The sequence below is a fragment of the Macaca fascicularis genome, chromosome 12 (genome assembly GCF_037993035.2).
Source record: "Macaca fascicularis isolate 582-1 chromosome 12, T2T-MFA8v1.1".
Classification (NCBI taxonomy): Eukaryota; Metazoa; Chordata; class Mammalia; order Primates; family Cercopithecidae; genus Macaca; species Macaca fascicularis.
The window spans coordinates 92,411,104-92,437,872 of record NC_088386.1 but is presented as its reverse complement, the minus strand read 5'-3'; the positions used below and the strand labels follow the sequence as shown (position 1 = coordinate 92,437,872).

The 26,769-nt window shown below is 40.0% G+C and overlaps 2 protein-coding genes across 2 annotated transcripts in view; both read left to right on the top strand.

Moving 5' to 3' along the window:
• Positions 1 to 2,495: 2,495 nt before the first annotated feature.
• Positions 2,496 to 7,909, top strand: C12H2orf66 (chromosome 12 C2orf66 homolog). The gene is made up of 2 exons (XM_045367423.2): positions 2,496 to 4,292; positions 5,888 to 7,909. Exons 1-2 carry the CDS (start codon positions 4,119 to 4,121, stop codon positions 6,065 to 6,067), a joined length of 354 nt encoding a protein of 117 aa, XP_045223358.2. The 5' UTR covers positions 2,496 to 4,118; the 3' UTR covers positions 6,068 to 7,909.
• A 5,105-nt stretch (positions 7,910 to 13,014) lies between these two features.
• Positions 13,015 to 26,769, top strand: part of GTF3C3 (general transcription factor IIIC subunit 3) — a 35,807-nt gene continuing 22,052 nt past the window's right edge. Inside the window, exons 1-6 of the mRNA XM_005573812.5 lie at positions 13,015 to 13,219; positions 14,803 to 14,914; positions 19,720 to 19,910; positions 21,335 to 21,458; positions 23,051 to 23,242; positions 23,754 to 23,919. Coding sequence (XP_005573869.1) covers positions 13,118 to 13,219; positions 14,803 to 14,914; positions 19,720 to 19,910; positions 21,335 to 21,458; positions 23,051 to 23,242; positions 23,754 to 23,919 — 887 coding nt within the window. The 5' untranslated portion in view covers positions 13,015 to 13,117. The remainder of the gene's footprint in view (positions 13,220 to 14,802; positions 14,915 to 19,719; positions 19,911 to 21,334; positions 21,459 to 23,050; positions 23,243 to 23,753; positions 23,920 to 26,769) is intronic.

The window sequence follows — 26,769 nt, the reverse complement described above, 5'->3', positions numbered from 1 at the left end:
TAGGGTTTTTATGGTTTTAGGTCTTATGTTTAAGTCTTTAATCCATCTTGAGTTAATTTTCGTATAAGGTGTAAGGAAAGGATCCAGTTTCAGCTTTCTGCATTTGGCTAGTCAGTTTTCCCAACATCATTTATTAAATAGGGAGTCCTTTCCCCATTGCTTGTTTTTGTCAGGTTGGTCAAAGATCAGATGGTTGTAGATGTATGCTGTTATTTCTGAGGCCTCTGTTCTGTTCCATTGGTCTACATATTTGCTTTGGTACCAGTACCATGCTGTTTTGGTTAATGTAGCCTTGTAGTATAGTTTGAAGTCAGGTAGCATGATGCCTTCAGCTTTGTTCTTTGTTTTTTTGTTTGTTTGTTTGTTTGTTTCCTTCTTCTTTTTTGTTGTATTTTTCGCTATGTGGGCTCTTTTTTTTGTTCCATATGAAATTTAAAGTAGTCGTTTTCAGTTCTGTGAAGAAAGTCAATGGTAGCTTGATGGGAATTGCATTGATTCTATAAATTACTTTGGGAAGTATGGCCATTTTCACAATATTGATTCTTCCTATCCATGAGCATGGAATGTTTTTCCATTTGTTTGTGTCATCTCTTATTTCCTTGAGCAATGGTTGGCAGTTCTTCATGAAGAGGTCCTTCACATCCCTTATAAGTTGTATTCCAAAGTATTTTATTCTCTTTCTAGCAGTTGTGAATGGGAGTTCACTCATGATTTGGCTCTCTGTTTGTCTGTTATAGGTGTGTAGGAATGCTTGTGATTTTTGCACATTGATTTTTGTACATTGATTTTTGTATCCTGAGACTTTGCTGAAGTTGCTTATCAGCTTAAGGAGATTTTGGGCTGAGACGTTGGGGTTTTCTAAATATACAATCATGTCATCTGCAAACAGAGACAATTAGACTTCCTCTTTTCCTAATTGAATACCCTTTATTTCTTTCTCTTGCCTGATTGCCCTGGCCAGAACTTCCAATACTATGTTGAATAGGAGTGGTGAGAGAGGGCATCCTTGTCTAGTGCCAGTTTTCAAAGGGAATGCTTCCAGTTTTTGCCCATTCAGTATGTTATTGACTGTGGGTTTGTCATCAATAGCTCTTATTATTTTGAGATATGTTCCATCAATACCTGGTTTATTGAGAGTTTTTAGCATGACGGGCTGTTGAATTTTGTCGAAGGCCTTTTCTGCATCTATTGAGACAAATCATGTTGTGGTTTTTGTCATTGGTTCTGTTTATGTGATGGATTACATTTATTGATTTGTATATGTTGAACCTCAGTAAAAATTTAATGTTTCAATATTATTAGATACTTTAACTTTAAAGTCCTAGGGTTTTAAAGAGAGTGATGTAATAAAATTCCGGGGTGTTCATTTACTCACCTAATCACTGACATTTAAACAAACAAGCCTCTAACATTTTAACAACTACAACACCTTTCCTTGACTCTACTTCTCACTCTAGTAACTACCTTCTTTCTTTTCATAGCTGCGTTTCTAAGAGCTTGCTATACTCAATCTTTTTGCTCTCTATCCACTCCTTTCTAATATAACTTTCTACCAAAACAGTTCAAATGCTCCATAGACCCATTTTATCCAGTGTGTCCCTTCTTGAAACACTTTCTTCTCTTGCTTCCATACTTTACTGATTTTCTCTCAACTCCAGGATCTCTTTTGTAGATTCCTGTATGTTGCTGTTACATGTTAACATTTCTCAAAGCTCAAGTTTGTGGCCTCCTTTTTTCCTCATATTCTAACCTTTACCGACGTAATCTCATTCACTTCTATACCAACAACTCCCAAATTTGCATTTCCTTCCCAGATTTCTCCTTTGAACTCCAGAGTATTGCATACTCTCCATCCCCATGAGGAAATCTCAAAGCCTCCTCTAACTCAACACATTTCAAATGGAATGATGATCTTCACTCCTCCATGCCTGGGTTTGATATCTTGGTGAATGGCACTGTAACCCACTCACCTGCATAACACACAGACCTAGCAATTGGTTTTGAAACTCCCGTCTCCTTAGCCCCCCACCCCATAGTATCCAGTACATTAACAATCCCTTATAAATCTCTCTCAGATCTACCTATAATCTCTGCATCTGTGCTAACACCATCCTAATCCAAGTTAACATCTTTTCCTGCCTGGACTACTGTGTAACCACCCAACTGGCTTTGTGCAGCCCCCTTTTCTAGCTCAGTCTGTCCTTCCCACTGCAACCAGAATAAATGCAAGTATTATCAAGCTGCTTAGATGCCTAAAACCCTTTTAATTAGTAAGCATTTCTTGTAGCTGAAAGATCATAATCTGACTGCCTCTCTGGCCCCATCTTGCATCAGGCTCCTCACTTGCTCCCTCTATGCCTGGTATAATTTCAGTACCTTTAATGTGTCCCATTCCTAGCACAGCTGTTCACCTTGTTTGACACGCTTCTCCCTCTGTCCTCCTCAGGTTGCCTAGGCAACTCCTATTCAATTGACTGGATGTAAGGTCATTTCATCACAGAAACCTTCCCTGGCCCTCAGACTAAGTCAAATTTCCTTTTTCTGTACTTTCATAGCACTCGCTATTTCATAAAAACGATTGTTGACTTATATGTACACATTTGGTTGTATAATGATTTGATTAATATTTATCTTGCCTACTACTCTATTTAATGAGGGCAAGGACTGTATTTATTATTCTTACCGTTTCATCCTCAAAGCCTATTGCAGTGCCTGGCACACAGTAGGCACTTTCTAAAAGTCTGCTGACTGAATAAACAGAGGAAATGCACAAATGAAGGGCAGAGGTCGTAGTAACTTGCCCAGGGTCAAGATGGCAAGGCTGAGACTATAGTTTCCAGCCCAGATCACCAGCCTTCTGAATAAATATCTTGTCCTAAATTTTGTTCTAAATCACTGGAACCAAAGCAACGTCACAACTCAAGTCCAATTTCTCGGCCTCCCGTTTTCTACAGATGGCATTTATTCAGCAATGGAATGTTGTAAGTATAGTAATTTTTCTTTTTTCCATGAAACATGTGTTATCTTCTTGCTCTATTTTGAAGGGATATTATGATAAACGATTCTACTATTTAAAACTTGTAAAGCTTCTTGGGATTCTCAGAAAAAGTACAAGATATAGGTCAAAAAGAGTAATTTTTGTCTCTCACAAAAGAATTTTCTGTTTAAAAAAATGCTGTTAACTTGAAAAAGTGGTATCTCCCAAAGAACATTCTAATAGGTGGGATCATCATCATCATATTTCTAGCTGCTATGTATATCCCTTCCCTTAAAAGTAAAAAAGGAGAAAATCACTTTGCTGTGTGGAAGTGCTTTGTGTGTTTTATAAAATCCCCATAAAATATTTAGTGGTTCAAGGAACGGCTGCCGCATTTCTAAGGCAAATAGCTTATCCCTGAAAAAGCTTGAGGATCTGACTCTCAAGAGTCTTGTGCTCTGGATGAATAAGAAATAATTATTTTTGAACTTCCTTGCTCACGTCAGTGACTTCCACCTGCACCCAATCCATTGGTTATAAGTACCCATGAATTGCCTTGCCAATTGTAGGCAGGATTACCTAGGAGGACCAGGCAAAACCAAACTCCTGGTAAGCTTTATTAGCCTTTTCTATGATGTGTCTCAGTTTCCATTTCACACCTTGGAGTGGAAGACAATCTCTACTCACACTGTTGTGGTACGTGTCTGTCTGTCTCAGATGTGTGTGTAAGGTGTATTTCTCAGCTCAGGGTATCTGAAGTAATTTCTTTCTTTCTTTCTTTCTTTTTTTTTAAGACCGCTGTCTTAAGGCTTAAAAGTAATTTAAGGTTTTGTTTTTTGTTATTATTTTAAGAATTGCAGTTTCTTTGGAGACAACAAAGTACTTTTTATTCAAAGATGAAAGAGGCATACTCAGACTTTCTATGTTATGTTCATACTTGTTTTGCTTATCACTGTATAACATTCTCATCATGATGGGCTACTTTAAGCTAATCAGTTGGATTTTGGGGTCCTCATTTAGAAGTCAATCTGGAAAAAATATGGCTGTAAAACTTAGATGAACCAATATGCTATTTCTCCTTCCTTGTCTGCCTTTATAGATGTTTTCTCTTTCTCTCTCTCTTCCCTGACTATCTCTCTCAATGATCATTGACAGCTCCCCCATCCCCTCTTTCACTCAGCTTCACTCCACCATGACCAGAGCATCTCTCCTGCTACTATGTGTTGCCCTGGTGCTGCTTTGGCATGTGAATGGAGCCACACTAAGAAACAAAGACAAATGGAAGCCACTCAACAACCCCAGAAACAGAGATCTGGTAAGAACACACCTGGGGCCTGGGTTTCAGGATAGAACTAATGCCTCTTTGGATTTATGCACACAGCATTCTGTTTTCCAGAGCATAGTGGAAAGGGGGCTACCAAGGGTTGAGAAGATTCTCCAACAGGATTGGACCAGAGTTTTACTACCCTAGTGGTTGGCAACCTATTGTTTCTCTGGCCAGTTTACATTTGTTTCTGTAAAGAGAAACAAATTTATATTTAGAAACAATCTTATACACACAGAGTGCATTTCATTTGTAACTGATCTTATATACACATTGACTTTGTAGCCTTGACTTCTAATACATATACAAAACCAAGAGTGTAACAGGGAATTGCTCGTGCATAGCTTAGATTGAACTGATGATAAAACAAATTATCATGTAACTAGCAATTGCCAAGCTCAACTGCAAAAACTGAAAGTTGGCCCTGCATGGGTATCAATTTGCTGGGCATATTTTCAACATATTCTATAAAATAGAATTCAAAAGATCAGTAAACATTCTCTTTAAAAAATATGCCAAATACAATAAACATGTTGACATGACTATTTTGAAATATGGTTTTTCTAAAGTGAATGATGTGAAATATAAAAACATAGGATTAAAATAAACTGAGATAAAAGACCAGCAGGATTTGTTTTCTGGTCACAGCTGCTGACCAAAACAGGATCTGGTCCAGACAGGATAAAGTAAAAACACTGGGTGAAACCAGCAGATGGCGACAAAAGTGGTCCCGACCTGCTCTCATTGCTCATTAGGATATGATACTCCCCTTAGTGCCATGACAGTTTACAAATATCATGGCAATGACCTGGAAGCTACCACTCCTTTCCATGGCAATGACCCAAAAGTTACCACCTCTTTCCTAGAAAGCTCTAAATAACCCCCTTCTATTTGCATTAACCCATCCCTTAATTTGCATATATTCAAAAATGGATAAAAACACAGTTGCTAAGAACCTATATGTTGTCAACTCTGGGTGCACTACCTGTGAGTTAGCCTTGTTCTGGCAGGAGCAGTATCTTTCAATAAAAGATTGTTACCACAGTCAGCCTGCCCTTAAATTCTTTTCTGGGCAAAGCCAAGAACCATCCTGGGCTAAGCCCCAGTTTTGGAGTTTGCCTGTCCTGCCCATATCGAAGCAAGTAGCACTTTGCACATCTTCTGTGTTCATTTCCTAATGGAAATCTGAAAAGAAACTACGGAAGAAGGCAGTGACAGAGATGTCATCTTAAGGAAGAGGAGATACTGAGCTGCTTATTATGGAGTTCATTTTCATCTTTGACCTTAGTACTCAGATAGTTCACAATGAATCTTTCGACTGTGGTGCTGTTCCATAGTCTTCCTTCAATTTTCACTAAAAATGGTGAATTATTTTGGTTAGGGTTGAAATATCAGAAAGAAGGTACAGGGGAGGGGAGGAGAAGTATTTGAAGCATGTACTTGTATTTCTGGATTTTGATTTCCAACCTCTTGCCTCTTAGATTAGCCTTAAAGTCAATTCAGGGGAAAAACAGAGGGAAAAAAATCACCTTTATTTTTGGTGTTTCGTTTATATCTGGCATTGACCATTCTCTTTCTCTCTTTAGTTTTTCAGAAGCCTTCAGGCATATTTCAAGGGCAGAGGTCTTGATCTTGGAACATTTCCAAATCCTTTCCCCACGAATGAGAATCCTAGACCTCTCTCTTTCCAATCAGAAGTTACTGCTTCTGCATCTGCAGATTATGAAGAGCAGAAAAACTCCTTTCACAATTATCTCAAAGGCTGAAACTTCTGAGCTCAGGTAAAAGTTGGCCCTTTATTCGCAGGATCTGTCTAAACATACAAGTCAGCCATAAAGTAGATATTTTGAAAGTATTTATTTGAAAAAATAATTTTATTTCCTCCTAGGAATAAGTGCTCAGTTCTGCTTATACTCCTCACTGTTAAGTATTTGGATATGGTTAAGGTATTTTACAGTCTTGTTTTAAAAAGAAATGACAGTTTTTATTTTTTAAGCATAGTTATCCAGGCAGAGACATATTAAAATAATAGAATTATCTCTCTTAATAGGATTATTAAATTAATAACATGGCCACACTCTTACCTGTATCTTTTTCCAGACCAAGTGATATAGCTAAGTTATGTGGAAAATCTACATAAAGACATATGTCAAATTGAGTTGTTGGATTAGATGGGAATTAAAAATTGAAAGAATGGTTCTTTGGGGGAAAAAGTATTATGCATATATTTGAACTTGAACTTCCTCACCTATAGAAAGAAAAGGTTGACTATTAGTAAGAATGGCATTTTTCTCATAGAAAAAACTTAAACATTTATTAAGATTTGAATTTCATTACTTTTTTTGTTGTTGTTGAGGTGGAGCCTCACTCCGTCACCCAGGCTGGGGTGCAATGGTGCGATCTTGGCTCACTGCAACCTCCGCCTCCCGGGTTCAAAGGATTCTCCTTCCTCAGCCTCCTGAGTAGCTGGGATTACAGGTGCCCGCCACCATGCCCAGATAAATTTTATTTTTTTTTAGTAGAGACGGGGTTTCACCACGTTGGCCAGGTTGATCTCGAACCCCTGACCTCGTGATCTGCCCACCTCAGCCTCCCAAAGTGCTCCCAAAGTAATTATAGGCATGAGCCAGCACGCCCAGCGAATTTCGTTACTCTTATTACTTTAGCATTCCTATCAAACCAACACCTACCATTTAAAAAGAACAAATATGATTGGCCAGGCGCGGTGGCTCACGCCTGTAGTCCCAGCACTTTGGGAGGCCAAGGCAGAAGGATCACGGGGTTAGGAAATCGAGACCATCCTGGCTAACATGGTGAAACCCTGTCTGTACTAAAAACACAAAAAATTAGCTGGGCGTAGTCGGGGGTGCCTTTCGTCCCAGCTGCTCAAGAAGCTGAGGCAGGAGAATGGCGTGAACCCGGGAGGCGGAGCTTGCAGTGACTGGACATGGCGCCACTGCACTCCAGCCTGGGCTGAACAGAGCGAGACTCCGTCTCAAAAAGAAAAAAAAAAAAAAGAACAAGTATGGTGAATTCCAAGCAAATACATTATGATTTCAATCCATTAGCTTTTTGTTTAGCTGAATGATAAAGGGAATGGAATCATAATTAAAATCTTTTCCCCTTCTCCCACAAGTGTAATTTTGAAATTCTGAGGAAGCATGTCTTTCTTGTGCTTCATGGTGTTTGTGAAAGGGTTTTCATTATTAGTTCTTTTAAATGTGATGATTAAAAAATAATGATTGCTATTCTAAAAAGAACGTATAACTTACCATGTGGAATATGCCCTTGGATATTGTTCTAAAATGAGAAAATAAAATAGAAGAAACAGTAAGATGTTAATGAAGTTTTCTCTTTACTATTTTTTACACTTAGGCCTTAGGGTATCAGAGAATAGTTATTAATGGCATACTACCTCTCTTAGTAAAAGGCAGATAAATTGCTTGTAAGCCTCAGTTTGTTCATCTGTAAATTGCAGATACTAGTTTCTACCTTACAGAAAGTATCATAGAAAATATCAAATAAATACTTTCATGTGAGCATGGAATGAGGTAATAATTAAGGGCAGGAAACTGATAAAGCACCCAGTTGGTGGTATTGTAAAAGAACAGGAATTATTCACCTTTATGGAAAAAAAAAACACACACACACACAAAGCTTCTGATTTGGAGTATATTTCATAATTATGAGCTCTATGTTCCTTACATCTCTGGTGAGAAAATGATGAAAAAAAGAGTTTTCATTAAAATATGTTGATTTGGGGGTCGTTGGTTTGACTGTGTAGTCTTCAGTTTCTATTTAATTATAACATTGTCTTGTTCTTTCAGGTGTCTGTAGTAAAACTACAGATGAAGCCTCTCATTAGAAAAATTCAACCACTGTTGTAGCTAAACTTTCGTGGAGTTTCTTTCCCCCTCACTTTTATTTTTCAGTTTGTAATGATTTTATTCCACATTTCCATATTTACATATAAATCGCTGGAACTATGATTTCTATGCATATTTATGGAGTGTTTTTCCTGTACAACCATAAATATTGATGTAGAGCAGTGCATGCATTTGTAGGAGTTACAAAAACATCACAAACTGAAAAAAGATTATAATCTAAATTAGATGTTTCTTTAAGCTTGTTTTTAAAACTTGTCTTTTAAGTTTATTATCTTTTATCAACCAATTTTTTTTTTTTAAGGGACATGCTCACTTTTAGTATAGTAAAATTCATTATATGTGATAGGGGGTTGGGTTTAAAATTTGTTTTCCTTTCCTAAAAAGAAGACACATTCCCATGTTCCGCATACACTACTAAAAGACCTCACAGTTTTAGTTTCATAAGAAATGAGGGCAAGTGATAAACAGCCACAATTAAGTTAAAATGGAAGCAAACAACCACAACAAACATGGGATTTTAGAAGTTGTCAATGCCTCTGAAGATGCTCTTTGCCAGAATATTCAGAGGTGGACATTGTGCCACATCAAATATTCTAGCAATGCCCCAGCCCTTGCTCTCATACACAACCTCCTCAGGAAGGAAAAGTAGAAACAGGTGATTTCCTCTCTTTCCAACCAGCCCCTGCCCTCCTTACTCTAGCTCATGCTGAGTTATTCTGATTCCCATATTCACATTTGGAATAGCTGCTTTTCCTGTATCTTTATAGATAGCTGCATCATCTTCTCTATGATTCCTGCAAAAGGAATGTTGCACTAAAATGCAACATTGTCCTAACATTAGTCTGTGCATTTCAAAATAGTTTACTGTGGCTTTTTTTTTTTTTTGGTGGGTTATTGATATTGTATATGAAGAATAAAATATTTGTGCAAGAACAGATTTTGTGTCTGGTTTAAGATGTTCTATTGTAATTAGTCGTATATGTGTCTGTTTCCCCTGAAGAGTCATGAGGTCTTTGTGAGCAGAGACCATATCTAATTCACCTTTATTTCCCCAGCAGCTAGTACGATGCCTAGCATGGAGCAATTGTTCAATAGATACTTGTTGAATTGAAATAAACATGTGCTATTCATCCAGTCTTCACACAGTAATGGAAGCTCCTTTTAGTTAATGTCAAAACTTTTTTCTTGCCATTTAAAAAATGTAAGTAATTCTTGATGAGCTATTCCTCATAAAAGTATAGCTTATTCATATAAATGGTAGAGTGGTAGGGAGTTTTTCACCTCTGTCGAGTTCCAAGTACTAGTGGTTGGTTTTCCCTTTCTTAATACTGTCCCTGCTCTGAGTGTTAAGACCTCCACAAAGGGAATGCTTACCAGTTTCAGGGCATTGAAAAGGAAGGGCGTCCACATGGGACATTTGGACAACGCACCCAGCCTGCCCTATCATTTTGACAATCAAAACTTCCTGGGGGCTGGGCGTGGTGGCTCATCCCTGTAATCCCAGCACTTTGGGAGGCTGAGGTGGGCAGATTACCTGAGGTCAGGAGTTCGAGACCAGCCTGGCCAACATCGTGAAACCCTGTCTCTTGTAAAAATACAAAAATGAGCTGGGCGTGGTGGCTCACGCCTGTAGTCCCAACTACTCAGGAGTCTGAGCCAGGAGAATCACTTGAACCCGGGAGATGGAGGTTGCGGTGAGCCGAGATCGTGCCACTACACTCCAGTCTGGCAACAGAGCGAGACTCCGTCTCAAACAAACAAATAAACAAACAAAACCCCCAAACCTCCCTACACACATTTCTAAAATTCACTAGGGAAATGATTTTGCTCTTGGCTGAGAACTACTGCCAGAACATAGATGAAGTGTATGTAGTGTTTGTTCCAATGCAAATAAATGTTCTGCAGGTGTTTTAGGCTCTGGAGGAGTCTCTGATACTTCCCTATATAGGTCCTTGGCAATCTCTCAACACTGAAAGGAGCCTCTGCTCCTCTTCAGTGAGTGTCTCATTCCCCAGCACTTGGCCTATTGTCCTCTGTCCCAGATCTAGGGTGGCCAAGAACTGTTAAGAGTGTGAGCTTTTATCCTACTTGCAAGCTACACACTAGCTTTCTACACTTTTATTAAACTTGGCAGATACATGAGACACCTTATGTCTGAGACAACTGACTTTCTTACTGATGGCATGGCAGGTAGTGACATGAGTTTTACATTTACATCAGTTTTCCTTACTCCCCAAGTATCAAGGGGGCCATGTGAATGTGCGTCCAGGTGTATGCTGTGCACAGTGGGTTTGTGTCAAAGCTGAGGAACTCCAACCTTAGGCAATCCCCACTCTTCTAATGGCACTGCTAGCAAATACGCCCAAACTTTGCCCAGAGGGAAACATTTATTACACTGTTCGGAAAAAAAATTTGTTCCCTGCCCCAGAAAGAGACAATAGCTCCACCTTGCAAGGCTGTTTGATTTGAAAACAGCCTTGAAAGGCTAGCCTAGAACAAAGCTATCACAAGCTTTTTCAGAACAATTAATAAAGTCATGGAAAAATAGTCTCCCACATAGGGTCCCAGCCCATCCTGGCTCTTTTCCCTGGCAAGAAGAAAGAATGTATGCTTTTAATTACATGGTCATGGTAAAAATTCAATGTTCTGCTTCCTTCAGACTTTCCATTTTGATTTTCAAAACAAGCCTGAATGTATTTTTCCACTTCATCTCCATAACCATTCCACTTCATCCCAAGGTAATGTGGATACCTCTGACTCATCAGGAGACAAATCTCTCCCAAGGAAGAGGGGGAAAGAAAAACAGAAAGATTGAAATTTCAAGATATGTTGCAACAGTCTGACTGCTAAAATAACTTTCATGTCATTAAGGTGTTCCATAGCCAAAAAAAACCACACACACAAAACAAACAAAAAAACCACCCTCCTACCCCTTGTTCACTGCTTCCTGTTCTTCATAATATGAATCTATATCTCCAGAATTGTTATTCCCATATTTCAGATAGCCAACAATAAGACAAGATAGTCTAAGTCATCTGGGTCTTAGGAGAGTATTCTGCTTATAGGTAACCATCCCTCCTCACTTGATTTCTCTTCTTTTCCCCTAGGAGAGTTAGGACTCAAGATTCCTAAATTCCACTTAGACACAGTTCCTCCACTGTCTGGAAAAATTTAGAGGAGAATTTCCCTGTAAGTGGTTTAAGTGGATTGCTTTAACATACTCCACCCTGCTCACCTTCCATATTTTATACGGAGGTAGGACTCTGAGGATCCTTCCTCATGAGAAAGGGAATGACTTCTAGCTGAAAGATATATATATATTTTTTATCACCTGGCAGTCCTGTCCTTGCAGGTCCTGGCCCCTCATTCTCCCATCCTTCTGCTGTTTATCCTCACCAGGATTGTCATAAAGATGGCTAGGTGATACTCTCCCTGTAACTTGTCTTTAACCTTAGCTTCATATTGAGCTTCATTTCCCTACTCCAGCTCCCTTGCCCCAGGTTCCAAAGGCACTTTCAATTCCATCCAATATAATTCACAAATGTGTTTTCAGCACAAATTATTAGGCCATACAGTAGGGTTTACAATGATGCATCAGTTAGGGCTGTTGTCAAGATGTTTACAGCTAGTGTCTCTAGAATTGGACAAATGGATAATTATAATATAAGGGAAAATATAAATCACAGGAATGTGGAGTTGAAAAACCGTACCATTCAGAGAAGGCAGTATATTATAGTTCCAAGCATGGGACCTGGAGTCAGAAACCAGGGTTCAAATCCTGGCTCTACTACTTATTAGATAGAAACAATAGCATTAGGAATAACACCTACTGAGAAGAAAGGATTATTTTGAGAAATGTATGTAATATGTATAAAAGAGTAGATGGCCTATATATTTATTATACACTAATACGGGCAACAGTGTGTAGTAACCATACCAAGTATTTGGTTCTTTCTGAAAGTTTGCTGTTAGGAAAGGAAGAAAACTTGGGTGGGAGAGGTGGAACAGGAAGCCCAGGTGAACGTATTTACAGACTGAGAAGGTGCTTGAGGAAAGGGAGAGTTTGAGGATTTCGGGTGGGAGCAAGGCGCGGGTGGGGGAGAAATGGCGGGAGTGAAATTTAAAGCATACATTGGGGGAGGGTTTTAGCTTTCTGTGGCAGGGGAGAACTGGAGAGTGAAACATGCACGTGGCAGAGCAAATGGTTCAATTAAGAAAAAAATATCACACAGCAGTGACCAAATTAATTTAAAGAACCTTCAGGAAAGAAAATGGATTGGGAGAGGCCGGTCGCGGTGGCTCACGCCTGTAATCCCAGCACTTTGGGAGGCCAAGGCGGGCGGATCACGAGGTCAGGAGATCGAGACCATCCTGGCTAACACGGTGAAACCCCATCTCTACTAAAAATACAGAAAATTATCCAGGCGTGGTGGCGGGTGCCTGTAGTCCCAGCTTCTCGGGAGGCTGAGGCAGGAAAATCGCTTGAACCCGGGAGACGGAGGTTGCAGTGAGCTGAGATCGCGCCACTGCACTCCAGCCTGGGTGACAGAGCGCGACTCCGTCTTTAAAAAAAAAAAAAAATGGATTGGGAGAATGAAACTAACACTTAGTGAAGAATTGAGGGAAATCACCCAGGTTAAAGAAAATATATTTAAAGCACTTTTTTTTTTTGAGCTATCTAATACTCCGCACCGAAAGCTGAGCTAGTCGGCCGACCGAGTCTGAAAGGGGCGCGCCTCCTATATATAGGTCCCGGCCTGGCGCGCACGCGGAACCTGAGTGCTGCGGCTGCGGCGCAGACCCGGCGGGTTTCGCGGAAGGACGCCGGTTCCTTGCTTTTGCTGGCCCTGGTGAGGTAGCGTCTGGAAAGCGCTGCTCTTCCGGTTCTCTGTCCCGGTTCCTGGGGTTGCACAGACAGACCCTGCAAACATGTCAGGGTTCAGTCCGGAACTCATCGACTACTTGGAAGGGAAAATCTCCTTCGAGGAGTTCGAACGGCGGAGAGAAGAGAGAAAAACCCGCGAGAAGAAAGTGAGGCGATGCTAGGCCTCGGTGCCCTTCACTCTCGTTGCCCTAATACACTTAGGTGTCGGGGACCCAGACGACCGCTTTCACCGTGATGGGGGCGGGCTGGGAACTTTCAGCAGCTTCTTCCTTATCTTACCGAAACTCCGGTTTTCACCCCTCATCCCTGTGCTAAAATCCTTAAAACGTTTTCGCCCACCGAAAACCTTTCGTCTTGGTGGTAACCTCTTCTTTTTCCCCCTAATACTACGTTTTTATTTCAGGGTAGCTTAACGCTGGTAAGTTAAATGGGAGGTGGGGAGAAGAGTTTGGAGTTACAGTCTCAGGTTCCAGTCCCAGCTTTGCCACTAAGTCGTTTTGTGACGGTGGGTGGGTAGCTCACCTCTCTTCTTTAGGCCCCAGTGTCTCCTTTTCTGAACTGGAACGATTGAGCTCCTGTTTTTGAGGAGTCTCCGCTGGTGTGAAGTAATAGTCCATGAAAAAGTATTGTCCGATAAGAAGATAATCTTCACCCATACCTTTTTTTCCCCATACTTAGAAATATCTGAACTTTTTGTATCTTCTTGCTTACTTCAAGTCCAAGAGAAAATAAAAGTAATGAAACGTTTTTAAGTTCGCTGGCAGATTCTTTTTTTTTTTTTTTTTTTTTTTCAGACGGAGTTTCGCTCTTGTTGCCCAGGCTGGAGTGCAGTAGCACGATCTCGGCTCACGGCAACTTCGGCCTTCTGGTTTCAAGCCATTCGCCTGCCTCAGCCTCCCGAGTAGCTGGGACTACAGGCGCCTTCTACCACGCCTGGCTAATTTTTGTATTTTTGGTAGAGACGGGGTTTCACCGTGTTGGCCAGGATGGTCTCAAACTCCTGACCACGTGATCCACCCGCCTCGGCCTCCCAAAATGCTGGGATTACTGTGCCTGGCCGGCAGATTATTTAATAATTCATGCGACTAGTATGGACTCATCTTTTCATTTATTTTATTTCAGAGTTTCGCTGTGTCACCCAGGCTGGAGTGCAGTGACGCGATCTCGGCTCACTGCAACTTCAGCCTCCCGGACTCAAGCAATCCTCCTGCCTCAGCCACCAAGTAGCTGGGACCACAGGTGTGAGCCATCACACTCTGCTAATTTTTATATTTTTTGTAGAGACGGGGTTTCTCCACGTTGCTCAGGCGGGTCTCAAACTCCTGAGCTCAAGGGTTCTGCCTGTCTTGGCCTCCCAAAGTAGTTGGATTACAGGCGTGAGCCACCAAGTCATCTTTTTATTTAAAATGTTAGCATACAATGTGTTCATTAATGAGATTATTAAGATTTTTTATTTTTAGTTTTACAAATGACAGATTGAAGGGTAAGATCTAAGTACTTTGAAATGCTTTGACAGTATTCAAACTTAGATTCCACCTACTGTGTATGTGTTCACAGCTCAAGTTTTGTAGGACTAGAAAATGAGGCAAATGTCCTATTCTATAAACTGCCAACCCATGGTCACAAAATGCCTGAGTGGCAAAGCTAGGACTAGAACCAGATACTCTGTGGCTGGGGAGAGCTAAGTCTGCGATATTTTTTGGAATCATTAATTAATTTCCAATCACAGAGTCTTCAGGAAAAAGGAAAGTTATCAGCTGAAGAAAATCCCGATGACTCTGAAGTTCCATCGTCATCAGGAATTAACTCTACCAAATCCCAAGACAAAGATGTAAATGAAGGTATGTTAAAATTATGTGCTTCCTGCAATGAATGTTTGGAGTATGTAAGCAGAGTAATTTAGTGAAACACTGTATTTTCATTGCAGTGATTTTCTGTTGATTATGTGGTTTATCAGGAGCAGAATGCTTGGCTGTGTAGTAGGTGCCTAATAAATATTTGTTGAGTTATTGAATACCCTGATGGTTATTTTTTGTGAACTCTGGTGTTGGAAAAGTGTTTTAAATTGACATCAGTATTTGGGTGCTTTTTAAGATTATTTTTTAAATTGGCCCTCTCATTTGGTAACTAAACACTTCCAGACTATAGTCCCTCAAATTATAATGAATTACACTTCGATATAAAGTGACTTCCAAACCACTGCCTTAGTTACAGGGAGAAAAGATAGAAATGTTAGTGTGGAAGGCATGTTGGTTGCCCTCATGGAACTTCACACACAGCACAGTGTCTTGGTAGGCTACGTCATTCTAGCATCCAGTCCTTAGCTTTGCATGTCCAGGTATTAAATTCGGTTAGTGCACCCAGAGTAATTAAACTCATTGTAGCCTAATTAACTAGTAAGCAAATTTATTAATTTTCAGTGATTGATACCCTTTTCCAGGGATCAGAATGCTGATAATATCTCACGGTATCCATTTACTACCATATCAAGTTAACTGGGATGCTAAACTGTCCATTAGAATGTAGCTTCATGTATAGGGTCTGATAACAGCTGTCTAGTTCTAGGGTTTAGAAGTACAGTTTGGTTCTTTTCCCTCGAAACAAATAAGCATTCACACAGAGAACAGACAGTCATAGCATGGGCAGAAGACAAACAAGATTTGTTCTTATCTTCCTGGACCAAGTGGGGAAAAAGGGGGAAAGAGGAGGGAAAACTGGGGGTTACGATTTCTTATTCTGCCAGGAAAGTGGGGTGGAAAAGGCAGCTGATAAAAAGGAACGAGAGCATGTCCTTTGCAGGGACATGGATGGCATCGGAAGCCGTTATCCTCAGCAAACCAACACAGGAACAGAAGACCAAATACCGCATGTTCTCACTTACAAGTGGGAGCTGAATGATGAGAACACAGGGACAAAAGGGGGTGAGGAAACAACAGAAACTGGGGCCTTTCGGAGTAGGGGTGTTGCGGGAGGGAGAGCATCAGGAAGAGAACAGCTGATAGATGCTGGGCTTAATATCTAGGTGATGGGATGATCTGTGCAGCAAACCACCATGGTACATGTTTACCTATGTAACAAACCTGCACATCCTGCACATGTACCCCTGAACTTAAAAGATGAAGAAAAAAAGGCAGCTGACTGAAGTTGTTCTCACGATTTGTGGGTCCTTCCTTATCTGCTGAGGGGAGGAGCTGCTCTTCTGTCCTCAGGTGTTTGAGTGGCTACTATAGCAGCAGGCACAAGTGGGTGGGTGCCTGTCAGTCCTGTTTAAAGCTGCTCCCAAAAGCTAGCCATCAGGCCCTAAAAAAGGAGTGAACTGAGTCCAATTCAGGCTCACCATGAGCAGTCAGGCCCACAAGGACTGGCTAGCTTCAGCTCAGATAATCTCATCCATCCTTTTAAGATGTGAAGCTCCTAATTTCCTAGTAAGGAATTGTCCCAGGACTCTACCAAGACTCTTGAGTATGAGCGTGTATTCAGAGCAGAAGGGGTCAGTTTTGAACAAGCTTTGGCAGTCAGGTAATTGAAATATATGGCCACTAATCGTTCCTTTTCCCCTGAACAGTACTAAATACACCACTAAATTCTTGCTCTTCACACTGTTCTTACACACTGTGAAGATAGGATCTTCTTTTAATTTCATTTTCAATTCATTTGCTGATATATTAAACTATAATTTTTATATATTGACTTTGTGTTCAGCAACCTTGCTAAATTAATTTTTTCTTACAGTTTGTATGTAGATTTGTTTTGGGTCTTCTATGTATATAATCATGTCATCTGTGACCTGATAATTTTATTTTTTCCTTGCCTGTTTTTTTTTTTGAGATGGAGTCTCGCCCTGTCGCCCAGGCTAGAGTGCAGTGGCGCCATGTCCACTCACTGCAAGCTCCGCCTCCCGGGTTCATGCCATTCTCCTGCCTCAGTCTCCCGAGTAGCTGGGACTACAGGCGCCCGCCACGATGCCCGGCTAATTTTTTGTATTATTAGTAGAGACGGGGTTTCACCGTGTTAGCCAGGATGGTCTCAATCTCCTGACCTCGTGATCCGCCCGCCTCAGCCTCCCAAAGTGCTAGGACTATAGGCGTGAGTCACCGCGCCCGGCTTTCCTTGCCATCTTTATGCCTTTTGTTTCTTATTACATTGGCTAGGACCTCCAGTAAAATGTTGAATGGAAGTGGTGGTAGTAGGCAACTTTGTCTCATTCTTAGTAACGTTCAGTAATTCACCGTTAGCTGTGTTTGTGGAAAATTTTTGTAGATACTCTTCATGAAATGAAAGATACTCCCTTTCATTTTTAGTTGACTAAGAATTTTTATTAGGAATGGGTATTGGATTTTATCAAATGCTTCTTTCTATCAGAATGGATCATACGATTGCTCTTTTGTTCCTCTGATAAATTTTACATGTTTCTTTTCATCTTTATTTTGAATGTTCAGAATTCTTGAATATGATCCTTATGACTTCAAAATAATATTTATTACTCAGAACATGCAGCTTTTAAAATCTGTTCTTCATTAAACATTGATTATCTCATTTAGACATCATCTTTGGCATTTGAAGCATTTCACATAAGTAAGTATGCATAAGAGTTTTTGAACACAGGCTGGGTGCAGTGGTTCACGCCTATAATCCCAGCACTTTGGGAGGCCGAGATGGGTGGATCACTTGAGGCCAGGAGTTCAAGACCAACCTGACCAACATGGCGAAACCCCGTCTCTACTAAAAATACAAAAATTAGCTGGGTGTGTTGGCACACGCCTGTAGTCCCAGCTACTTGGGAGGCTGAGATGGATTGCTTGAACACAGAAGGCAGAGGCTGCAGTGACCTGAGATGGCACCACTGCACTCCAGCCTGGGCGACAGAGCAAGACTATGTCTCCAAAAAAAAAAAAAAAAAACAAAAAACAAAAATTAGCTGGATGTGGTGGCTCATGCCTGTAGTCCCAGCTATTCGGGAGGCTGAGGCATGAGAATCACTTGAACCCTGAAGGTGGAGGCTGCAGTGAGCTGGGATCGTGCCACTGCACTCCAGCCTGGGCAACAGAGTGAGACCCCATCTCAAAAAAAAAAAAAAAAAAAGGTTTTTGACTGGGCGCGGTGGCTCACGCCTGTAATCCCAGCACTTTGGGAGGCCAAGGCAGGTGGATCACCTGAGGTCGAGAGTTTGAGACCAGCCTGACCAACATGGAGAAACCCCGTCTCTACTAAAAATACAAAATTAGCCAGGTGTGGTGGCACATTCCTGTAATCCCAGCTACCCTGGGAGGCTGAAGCAGGAGAATTGCTTGAACCTGGGAGGTGGAGGTTGTGGTGAGCCGAGATTGCGCCATTGTACTCCAGCCTGGGCAACAAGAGTGAAACTTCATCTCAAAGAAAATATGTATTTTTTGAACATATTTATATCTCTATATATATACTTAAAATTTTAACTATTTTGTTGGAACTTTTGCAGAAATATGTTACATGTCTATCTTTGTGTTTTCTGTTGCTTATAACAGAATACTTGAAACTGGGTAATTTATAAGGAAAAATAATTTATTTCTTATAGTTAGGGAGGCTGAGAAGGTCCCAGGCTGAGAAACCACATCTGTTGAGGACCTTTGTGGAGACTCTCCAGAGTCCCAAGACGATATGGGGTATCACATGGTGAGGGAGCTGAGCATGCTAGCTCAGGTCTCTCTTCCTCTTCTTGTAAAGCCACCAGTCCCACTCCCATGATAACCCATTAAATCATGAATGGATTAATCCATTCATGAGAGCGGAGCCCCATGACCCAGTCCCTCTTAAAGGCCCCCTCTTAAAGATGTCTCAGTATTGGCACATTGGGGATTAAATTTCAGTATGAGACTTGGAGGGGACAGATATTCAAACCATAGCAATGCCTCTGCTTTAACAGAAAATTGGCCTCTGAATTTAACTTTTTCTTGATCATTCAAAGTCATCATTATTGACACTCAAAAATCATTATATTATACTATGGTGGTATCCTGAGATACAAATGAACTATGTCATATATTTTATTCCTGAAATAATAAAGCTATTTTAATACTAATAATATCATTTAATGGGTGTTTACTATATGCTAGGCATTCATAGTGTATATGTACACAGACACACACTCATTTTGTCCTCAGAGTAGCCCTATAAATTATTATTAACCCTTTTTGCAAAAAGAAACTGAGGTATAGAGGAGCTTCAGTAATTTCCCCTAGGTTACACAGCTAGTGATAGATGGAGATAAAGTTTGGAACCAGGCAGCTTGGCTCTAGAGCCCTCACTTTCAACCACTATGCTATACCACCAGGGCTCCATACTGCTAGTCTTGTTTAGTTCTTAGGTCTATGTCTTATAATTCTTCTATTTTTTTTCCTCTCTATTATTGTATGTGCTTCTGATTTTTTGGTTAATTTTGCCTATAAATCTGGATGAGGCCTAAAGGATGAGTCAGCTATTCCTGTAGAATAAAATACATGGCTTTGTGATAACTTTCTTTGGTTTGGTTTTTGAGGGTGTTCATTTACTATTTTTTACTTTCAAATTTGGTGTTCTTGGGGTAAAAATTTATACTTAGAAAGTACTTGTTTTTCACAGAGAATTCTGCAGCTTCCTCCCCTCCCCCCATCATCAATGTCTCTTTTCTCAGGAGAAACATCAGATGGAGTGAGTAAGTCAGTTCACAAGGTCTTTGCTTCCATGCTTGGAGAGAATGAAGATGATGAGGAGGAAGAGGAAGAAGAGGAGGAGGAGGAGGAAGAAACACCTGAGCAACCCACGGCTGGCGATGTATTTGTATTGGAGATGGTTCTCAATCGTGAAACCAAGAAAATGATGAAAGTAAATTGTTACTTATTTTGATATTTATAAACAATGAAGAAAGTGACATAGTAATTGAAAAAGAAGTCTGTAAGTTAGACCTGGGAAACAATTCAAACTATATGAAAGGAAATACTATGACACAACTGTTATTTGTTTATTATGTTTCCTATTAGATAATGTTTATGTAGCCCAGCTGCTCTGGAGGCTGAGGTAGGAGGAGCACCTGAGCTTGGGGAAGTCAAGGCTGCAGCCCAGGTGTCAGAACGAGACCCTGTCTCAAAAAAATAAATACAATAAATAAAGTCAAAGCAAAGTGGCTCATTTAAACCAATCGGGCCATTTATTTTCTAAGAGATGCTAGAAAGGTGGAATCTAATAGACACACAAACACAACCTTAATTATTGCATGTGTGAAAATGGACTGCGGGTTTGCTATTTAAAGGTCCATACTGGTGAGGCACAGTGGCTCATGCCTGTAATGGCAGCAGTTCAGGAGGCTGAGACAGGAGGATTGCTTGAGCCAAGGAAGTTTAAGATCAGCCTGGTCAACATAGTGAGGCTCTGTCTCTACAAGAAACTTTTTAAAAAACTAGCTAGGTGTTGTAGTGCACTCCTGTGGTCCTAGCTACCCTGGAGGTTGAGGTGGGAGGATGCTTGAGCCCGGGAAATCGAGGTTGCAGTGAGCTGAGATCACTCCACTGCACTGCAGCCTGGGCAACAGAGTGAGACTCTGTCTTAAAACATATGTCCATGTCCATACTATAACGTGATACTTTTTTAAACAAGTTCATTTTGAGTGGATAAATTTGAAAGAAAGGGGATCTTCAGTAGATTACATCATAATCCTGGAATATAAATCCATTTTGCAGCATCCAGCTCTATATTTGTTATTATTCTAATTAGTAATTTAGTAACTCCTGACCCTTTTTTTTCTGCAATTGAGTTTTAGACTTTTTTTTTTTTAATGAGACAGTCTTGAGCTGTCACCCAGGCTGGAATGCAGTGGCGTGATCTTGGCTCACTGTAACCTCTGCCTCCCAGGTTCAAGCGATTCTCATGCCTCAGCCTCCCAAGTAGCTGAAATTATGGGTGTGCGCCACCATGCCTGGCTAATTTTTTTGTATTTTCAGTAGAGATGGGTTTCATTATGTTGGCCAGGCCGGTCTTGAACTCCTGGCCTCAAGTGATCCACCTGCTTCAGCCTCCCAAAGTGCTGGGATTACAAGAATGGCCAATTTTGACTTTATAAATTTTAATGTTAAAGAGTCAATTGGAATTGCAACTATTTAGTTCTGAGTTTCGAAAACTGAAAATTTTTAAAGGGAAATTTCAGTTTTATTATATTCTATTTTTATCAATATGGTTGGAATTAATTTTTAAAATACAGTGAAATCTAAGACTTCACTATATTTTAATCTAAATGTCATTTTTCTTCCATACAGGAGAAAAGACCTCGGAGTAAACTTCCCAGAGCTCTGAGAGGTCTCATGGGTGAAGCCAACATTCGTTTTGCTCGAGGAGAACGTGAAGAAGCGATATTGATGTGCATGGAAATCATAAGACAAGGTGTTTTCTGTGGGGATTTTATTAATAATAGCAGTTTAATAGTCTAACTTAAAACAAATGGGGTAGTACTTCACAGTACTATTTGGAAAATATGTTCAGAAGCTTACGGGTGATTGTGGTAATGGTAATTGCCACTTTTCACAAGAAAATGAAAATCTCAGAGTATGATTCAATGAGATGTCCTTAATATTTGTTAAATTTCACAGTTACCTTTTTTTTTTTTTTTTTTTAAATGTTTCAGTTGAAGGATTTAGACTTTTGAATTGTCAGTATGGGAAATACATTATATTAAAACCACTTGAAGAGCTTTCTTTTTTCCTTTTGTTTTCTAGATCATGCAGTACTAGATTATGTTATCTATTTTTTGGTAAAAGACAGTTTAAACTTGTCATCTTATCTCTCAATTAAATGATGCGTCTTGGGCATATTGAATGATACCTTCAGTGTGGTTTTTTTTTTTAACTAATTACTTATATTTATTGTTTTCTTTCCTTGATGTGTTGCCAAATTGTGCTCTGCAGAGTGGTTTGGATAGCTGTAATACAGTAAACTTTCATCTTTTCAATAGTTTGGCATTTCTTTTTGGTTAGACTAGGGTCCTTTTAAAAGTCTTACTATAGGCCGGGCGCGGTGGCTCAAGCCTGTAATCCCAGCACTTTGGGAGGCCGAGACGGGTGGATCACGAGGTCAGGAGATCGAGACCATCCTGGCTAACACGGTGAAACCCCATCTCTACTAAAAAATACAAAAAAACTAGCCGGGCGAGGTGGCGGGCGCCTGTAGTCCTAGCTACTCAGGAGGCTGAGGCAGGAGAATGGTGTAAACCCGGGAGGTGGAGCTTGCAGTGAGCTGAGATCCGGCCACTGCACCCCAGCCTGGGCGACAGAGCAAGACTCCGTCTCAAAAAAAAAAAAAAAAAAAAAGTCTTACTATAATTTCCCGGATTATTCATTAGGGTAATTTGAGGCTACTGCCTAAGATTAAACAGACTTTTTCCTTTAGTATATTTCATTTGGTTCCTACTTTCCAGTATTATTTGTTCCCTTTATTTTAGTTTATAGTTGTTTTTGACAAAAATCGTTGACTTTAATACCTCATAATCTTTGAATTTTGTTTCAGAAACAGTATTTCAGAAATGTAGATTAGCCAGTCACTTTGATATCCATTTAGCTGCTGCTTAGGGATCATCTGTTCATTCATACCATACTCCTTGGTGTGGGAGCTAAATCATGAAGATTCAGCCCCACTGATGTGACTGGTGTTTATTGGGATGAACTTGCTGATACCGAGCCATGTTTATCCTGAGCAAAGGGGAATTTTCATGAGGAAGATGTGGTAGAGATTAGGATTTTCATGAAATTATACCTTGCTTAGAGAAAGCAATGCTTTAAAAATGCTAAAAATGTATGAAAATAAAGCAGATATAATCTAGCATTTATTTTAACTTGTCTTAAGCAGTTTGTATAATTCTGCTAGAGTGATTTGAAGAGTTTAGGTATTTAAAAAAAGACACACAGTTTAAACCATGGGATTGACATCAACTCAAGCCTCTTCTCTCAGCCAATGGAATTTATTTTTTTAATTTGTTATAGCTCCTCTGGCTTATGAGCCATTCTCTACTCTTGCCATGATATATGAGGACCAAGGTGACATGGAAAAATCATTGCAGTTTGAGTTGATTGCTGCGCATTTAAATCCCAGTGACACAGAAGAATGGGTTAGACTGGCAGAAATGTCTCTGGAACAAGACAATATTAAACAGGCTATTTTTTGCTATACAAAAGGTAATTGAAATTTTTTTTTTTCACTTTTATAAGATGTTACATAGTAGGTTTTTTGATCATTGTATTTGCTACTCTGGAGTGTTATTTTGGCTGAGATAAATTTGTTTCTATTGTCTGTTATTCTAGAGGTAGGTATTTGGGGTTCCTCTGTTCTCATGTTTGTCAGGGACTTTTTGAGTGTTGTGAGATAATACAACACAAAAGTTGGTAGATGAATAGTACCTTCAGTTTCCCACTAAGATCAGTGTTGGTTCTAAGCTGTTCCTTGAGGATTAACATCAGACTAGATTGACCACATTAAGAAGAAGATTACTGTTGAGATTCAGATTCTATCTGGTCTTACATCAAACCTAGTCAAGAGTTCCTATGAAAATACATTTATTCAGAATAACTCCTTTTGTTTCATTGATGAATTAGTTTGCTTATTAAATTTTCTGAGATGATGATGGATCACACCCAGGTACCATGCACCCCTTTTTGTGGTAAATAATTTGTATTTCTTTCTTTTTAGCTCTTAAATATGAACCTACTAATGTCCGTTATCTGTGGGAGCGATCAAGCCTTTACGAACAGATGGGTGATCATAAAATGGCCATGGATGGTTATAGGCGTATTTTAAACCTTTTGTCTCCATCTGATGGCGAACGTTTTATGCAGCTGGCTAGAGATATGGCAAAGTAAGTTTGGAGTGAAACATATCTAGTTGCTGCTGTTAATCTTATTTTGCAAATCAAAGCATATATTTGGAATAGGATGTACTTTTCATTGAAGTTCAAGAAGTGTTTTGCCTTATGTATTTTATTGTTTTGTTTTTTGAGACAGGATCTTGCTCTGTCACCCAGGCTGGAGTATAATGTCGTGTTTATAGTTCACTGCAACCGTGAACTTCTGAGCTCAAGTGACCCTGTCAGCCAGCCTCCTGAGTAGCTGGGACTACAGGTGCACGCCACCACACCCGGCTAATTTTTAATTTTTTTTCTGCAGAGACAAGGTCTTGCTGTGTTGTTCAGGCTGGTCTCGAACTCCTGACCTCAAGCATTTCTTCTTCTTTGGCCTCCCTAAGTGCTAGGATTACACATACGAGCCACCATGCCCAGCCCTGTATTTTAGGTTGTACCGAATTTTCAGTACTTTTCTGTTTCCAAGTCAACTGTGTCATTGCTTAGAAAAATTGTGTATATAAGGTTACATTTCAAGTGCTCAGAGGTTTAAAAATGGGACACGTCCTAAAAGGATGAGTAGGTTCTCAGGTTTCCAAACTTAGTCGAAATTGTGTATATTTGCAATAATTAAAAAAGTGTTTTTTATTGCAGATTTGCCAATGAAATGTTAATGGTTTGGGATCTTCTATTATTTTATCTTGAGCCAGTATATATTTTAAGACTATAAAAATTCTCTTTTACAGTTGGCAGATTATTGACTGTGATATATATTTTATTCTAAAATATACCCTACTGCATTTACTTCTCTGGTATGCTGCACAGCAAAGCAAAGTAGGAAACATTTTTGCTGAGTAATGCCTTGTGATATGCTTTCTATTCTAGGGATATCAGATGATATTTTGTTCTAGGAGTAACCATCTCCATCAGGGTACATTAGGGGTGACCCTATTAATTCCACAGCCTTTATCACAATGATGCTTAGCTGTGAAACTGTCCCTTACCCTCCCAGGGATGGGTTGCATAGGACTACTAGAAAACATTTCTAGGAATTTTGCTGAGGCAAGGCAACCCTAAGTTGATCCCTGATGGAATACCATGAGCACTGAGGGTCTTCTCAGGTTATTTGCTGTTAGTTAAATCTGTAGCTGTCACAGTGGTTAGTCCAGTAGCCTTTGACTTTGTGAAATGTTAGGTGGCCTATGATAGTAAATTGGTTTTCCACGTCTATTAGATATAATACTTTTTTGGGAAAGAGTGATGATTGTCAGTTCTGCCACTGCCATTGAGGTCTTTCCTACATGGAATTCTATCACTGTAACTTCTGTTTAGGCTTTCCCTTTGGTCCCTACTTTCCCTCCAGAAATATTATTGAATATATCTTTGGCACTAGGTACTGTACAGGAAACCAGGGTATCTACTGTTGAGCAAGGTTTAAAAATCCCCTGTTCTTGTATAGCTTACATTTCAGTGAGAGAGAGAGGCAATAAATAAACAGCTAAATATGTAGTACATCAGATGTTGATAAGTGATATGAAGAAAAATAAAGCAGGAAAAAGGGATAGGAATTTGATGTTTGGGGTGGGGGTGTGTTATTTTTAGATAGAGTGATTAGAGAAGGACTTAATTCTCTGTTTTATGGTCCTACTGACTAAAGGTGCATTGAAGTAGGTACGAGAACAGATATTCAGGGAAGGAGTATCACAGGTAAAAGAAATAGCAAGTACAAAGTATGGTTAGGGAAGCTGAAGAATTAAGGGGAGCAGTGCAGAGAGATATCAGAAGAATAGATCTTTAGCCCTTTTGGGCTATTGTAAGGGCTTTGGCTTTTATTCTGAATGAGTTTGGAAGTCACTGGAGGGTTCTGAGTAGAAAAGTGACATAGTCTGACTTAAATTTTAAGTGCATCAATTCTGGCTGCTCTTTTGAGAACAGATTGAATAGTGGAAGGGCAGAAGCATGGAGACCAGTTAGGAAATTATTATAGTGATACATAGAAGGGAAAATGGTAATGTGGACCAGGATGTAAGCAGCAGGAACTGGTACGAAGTAATCAGATTATGTATGTATTTTGAAGGCTGAGCTCTCAAGATTTTCTGATGTATTGAATATGAGGGGTGGGTTGGGGAGGTGGACAGGGTGTAGAGGACTGAACCCTAAGGCACTTCAATGTTTACAAGTCAGGAAGAAGAAACAGCTGGGAGACTAAAAGGAAATGGCCAATGAAGTAGGAGGAAACTGAGAACAGCATGATGTTCTAGAATTTAATTGAAGAAAGCACTTCAAGGAGGAGGGATGATCATCTGTGTGAGATACTGCAAATAGATCACATAAAATGAGCATTGAGAATGGACAGATTTAGCAACAAGGAGATTAGAAATATTGGCAGAGTGGGGAGAGGAAAAATTGATTGGATTAGGTTAAAAAGAGAATGGTAGGTAGATGTGCTGGAAATATGTGGGATGTTCTGATTTAATTCTCTTTTCTTGGTAAAAATATCAAGCAAGGCCATCAACTGAGAGTAGGACTGGGAGACTGCTGGCAGTTTGAAGAGAGAGAGAAGATGTCAATAGTTGTCTAGGACATTACTGCCCCACAGACTGGCAGTATTTGCATCACCTGGAAGCTTGTCAGAAATGCAGGATCTAGGCCTGCCCCAGCTTTACTGGATCTGAATATGCATTTTTACAAGATAGCCAGTTGATCCATATGCACATTCAAGTTTGAGAAGTACTGAATAGGTAACTAGTAATACTGCTCATCAGTACCATGGACCTGCTTGAGGCTATTGGTCATCAATTTAGAGTGAGACCAGTCGACATGGTCAGCTGGGCAGGTGGTGGTGAAGAGTAGATACAGTTGTATTTT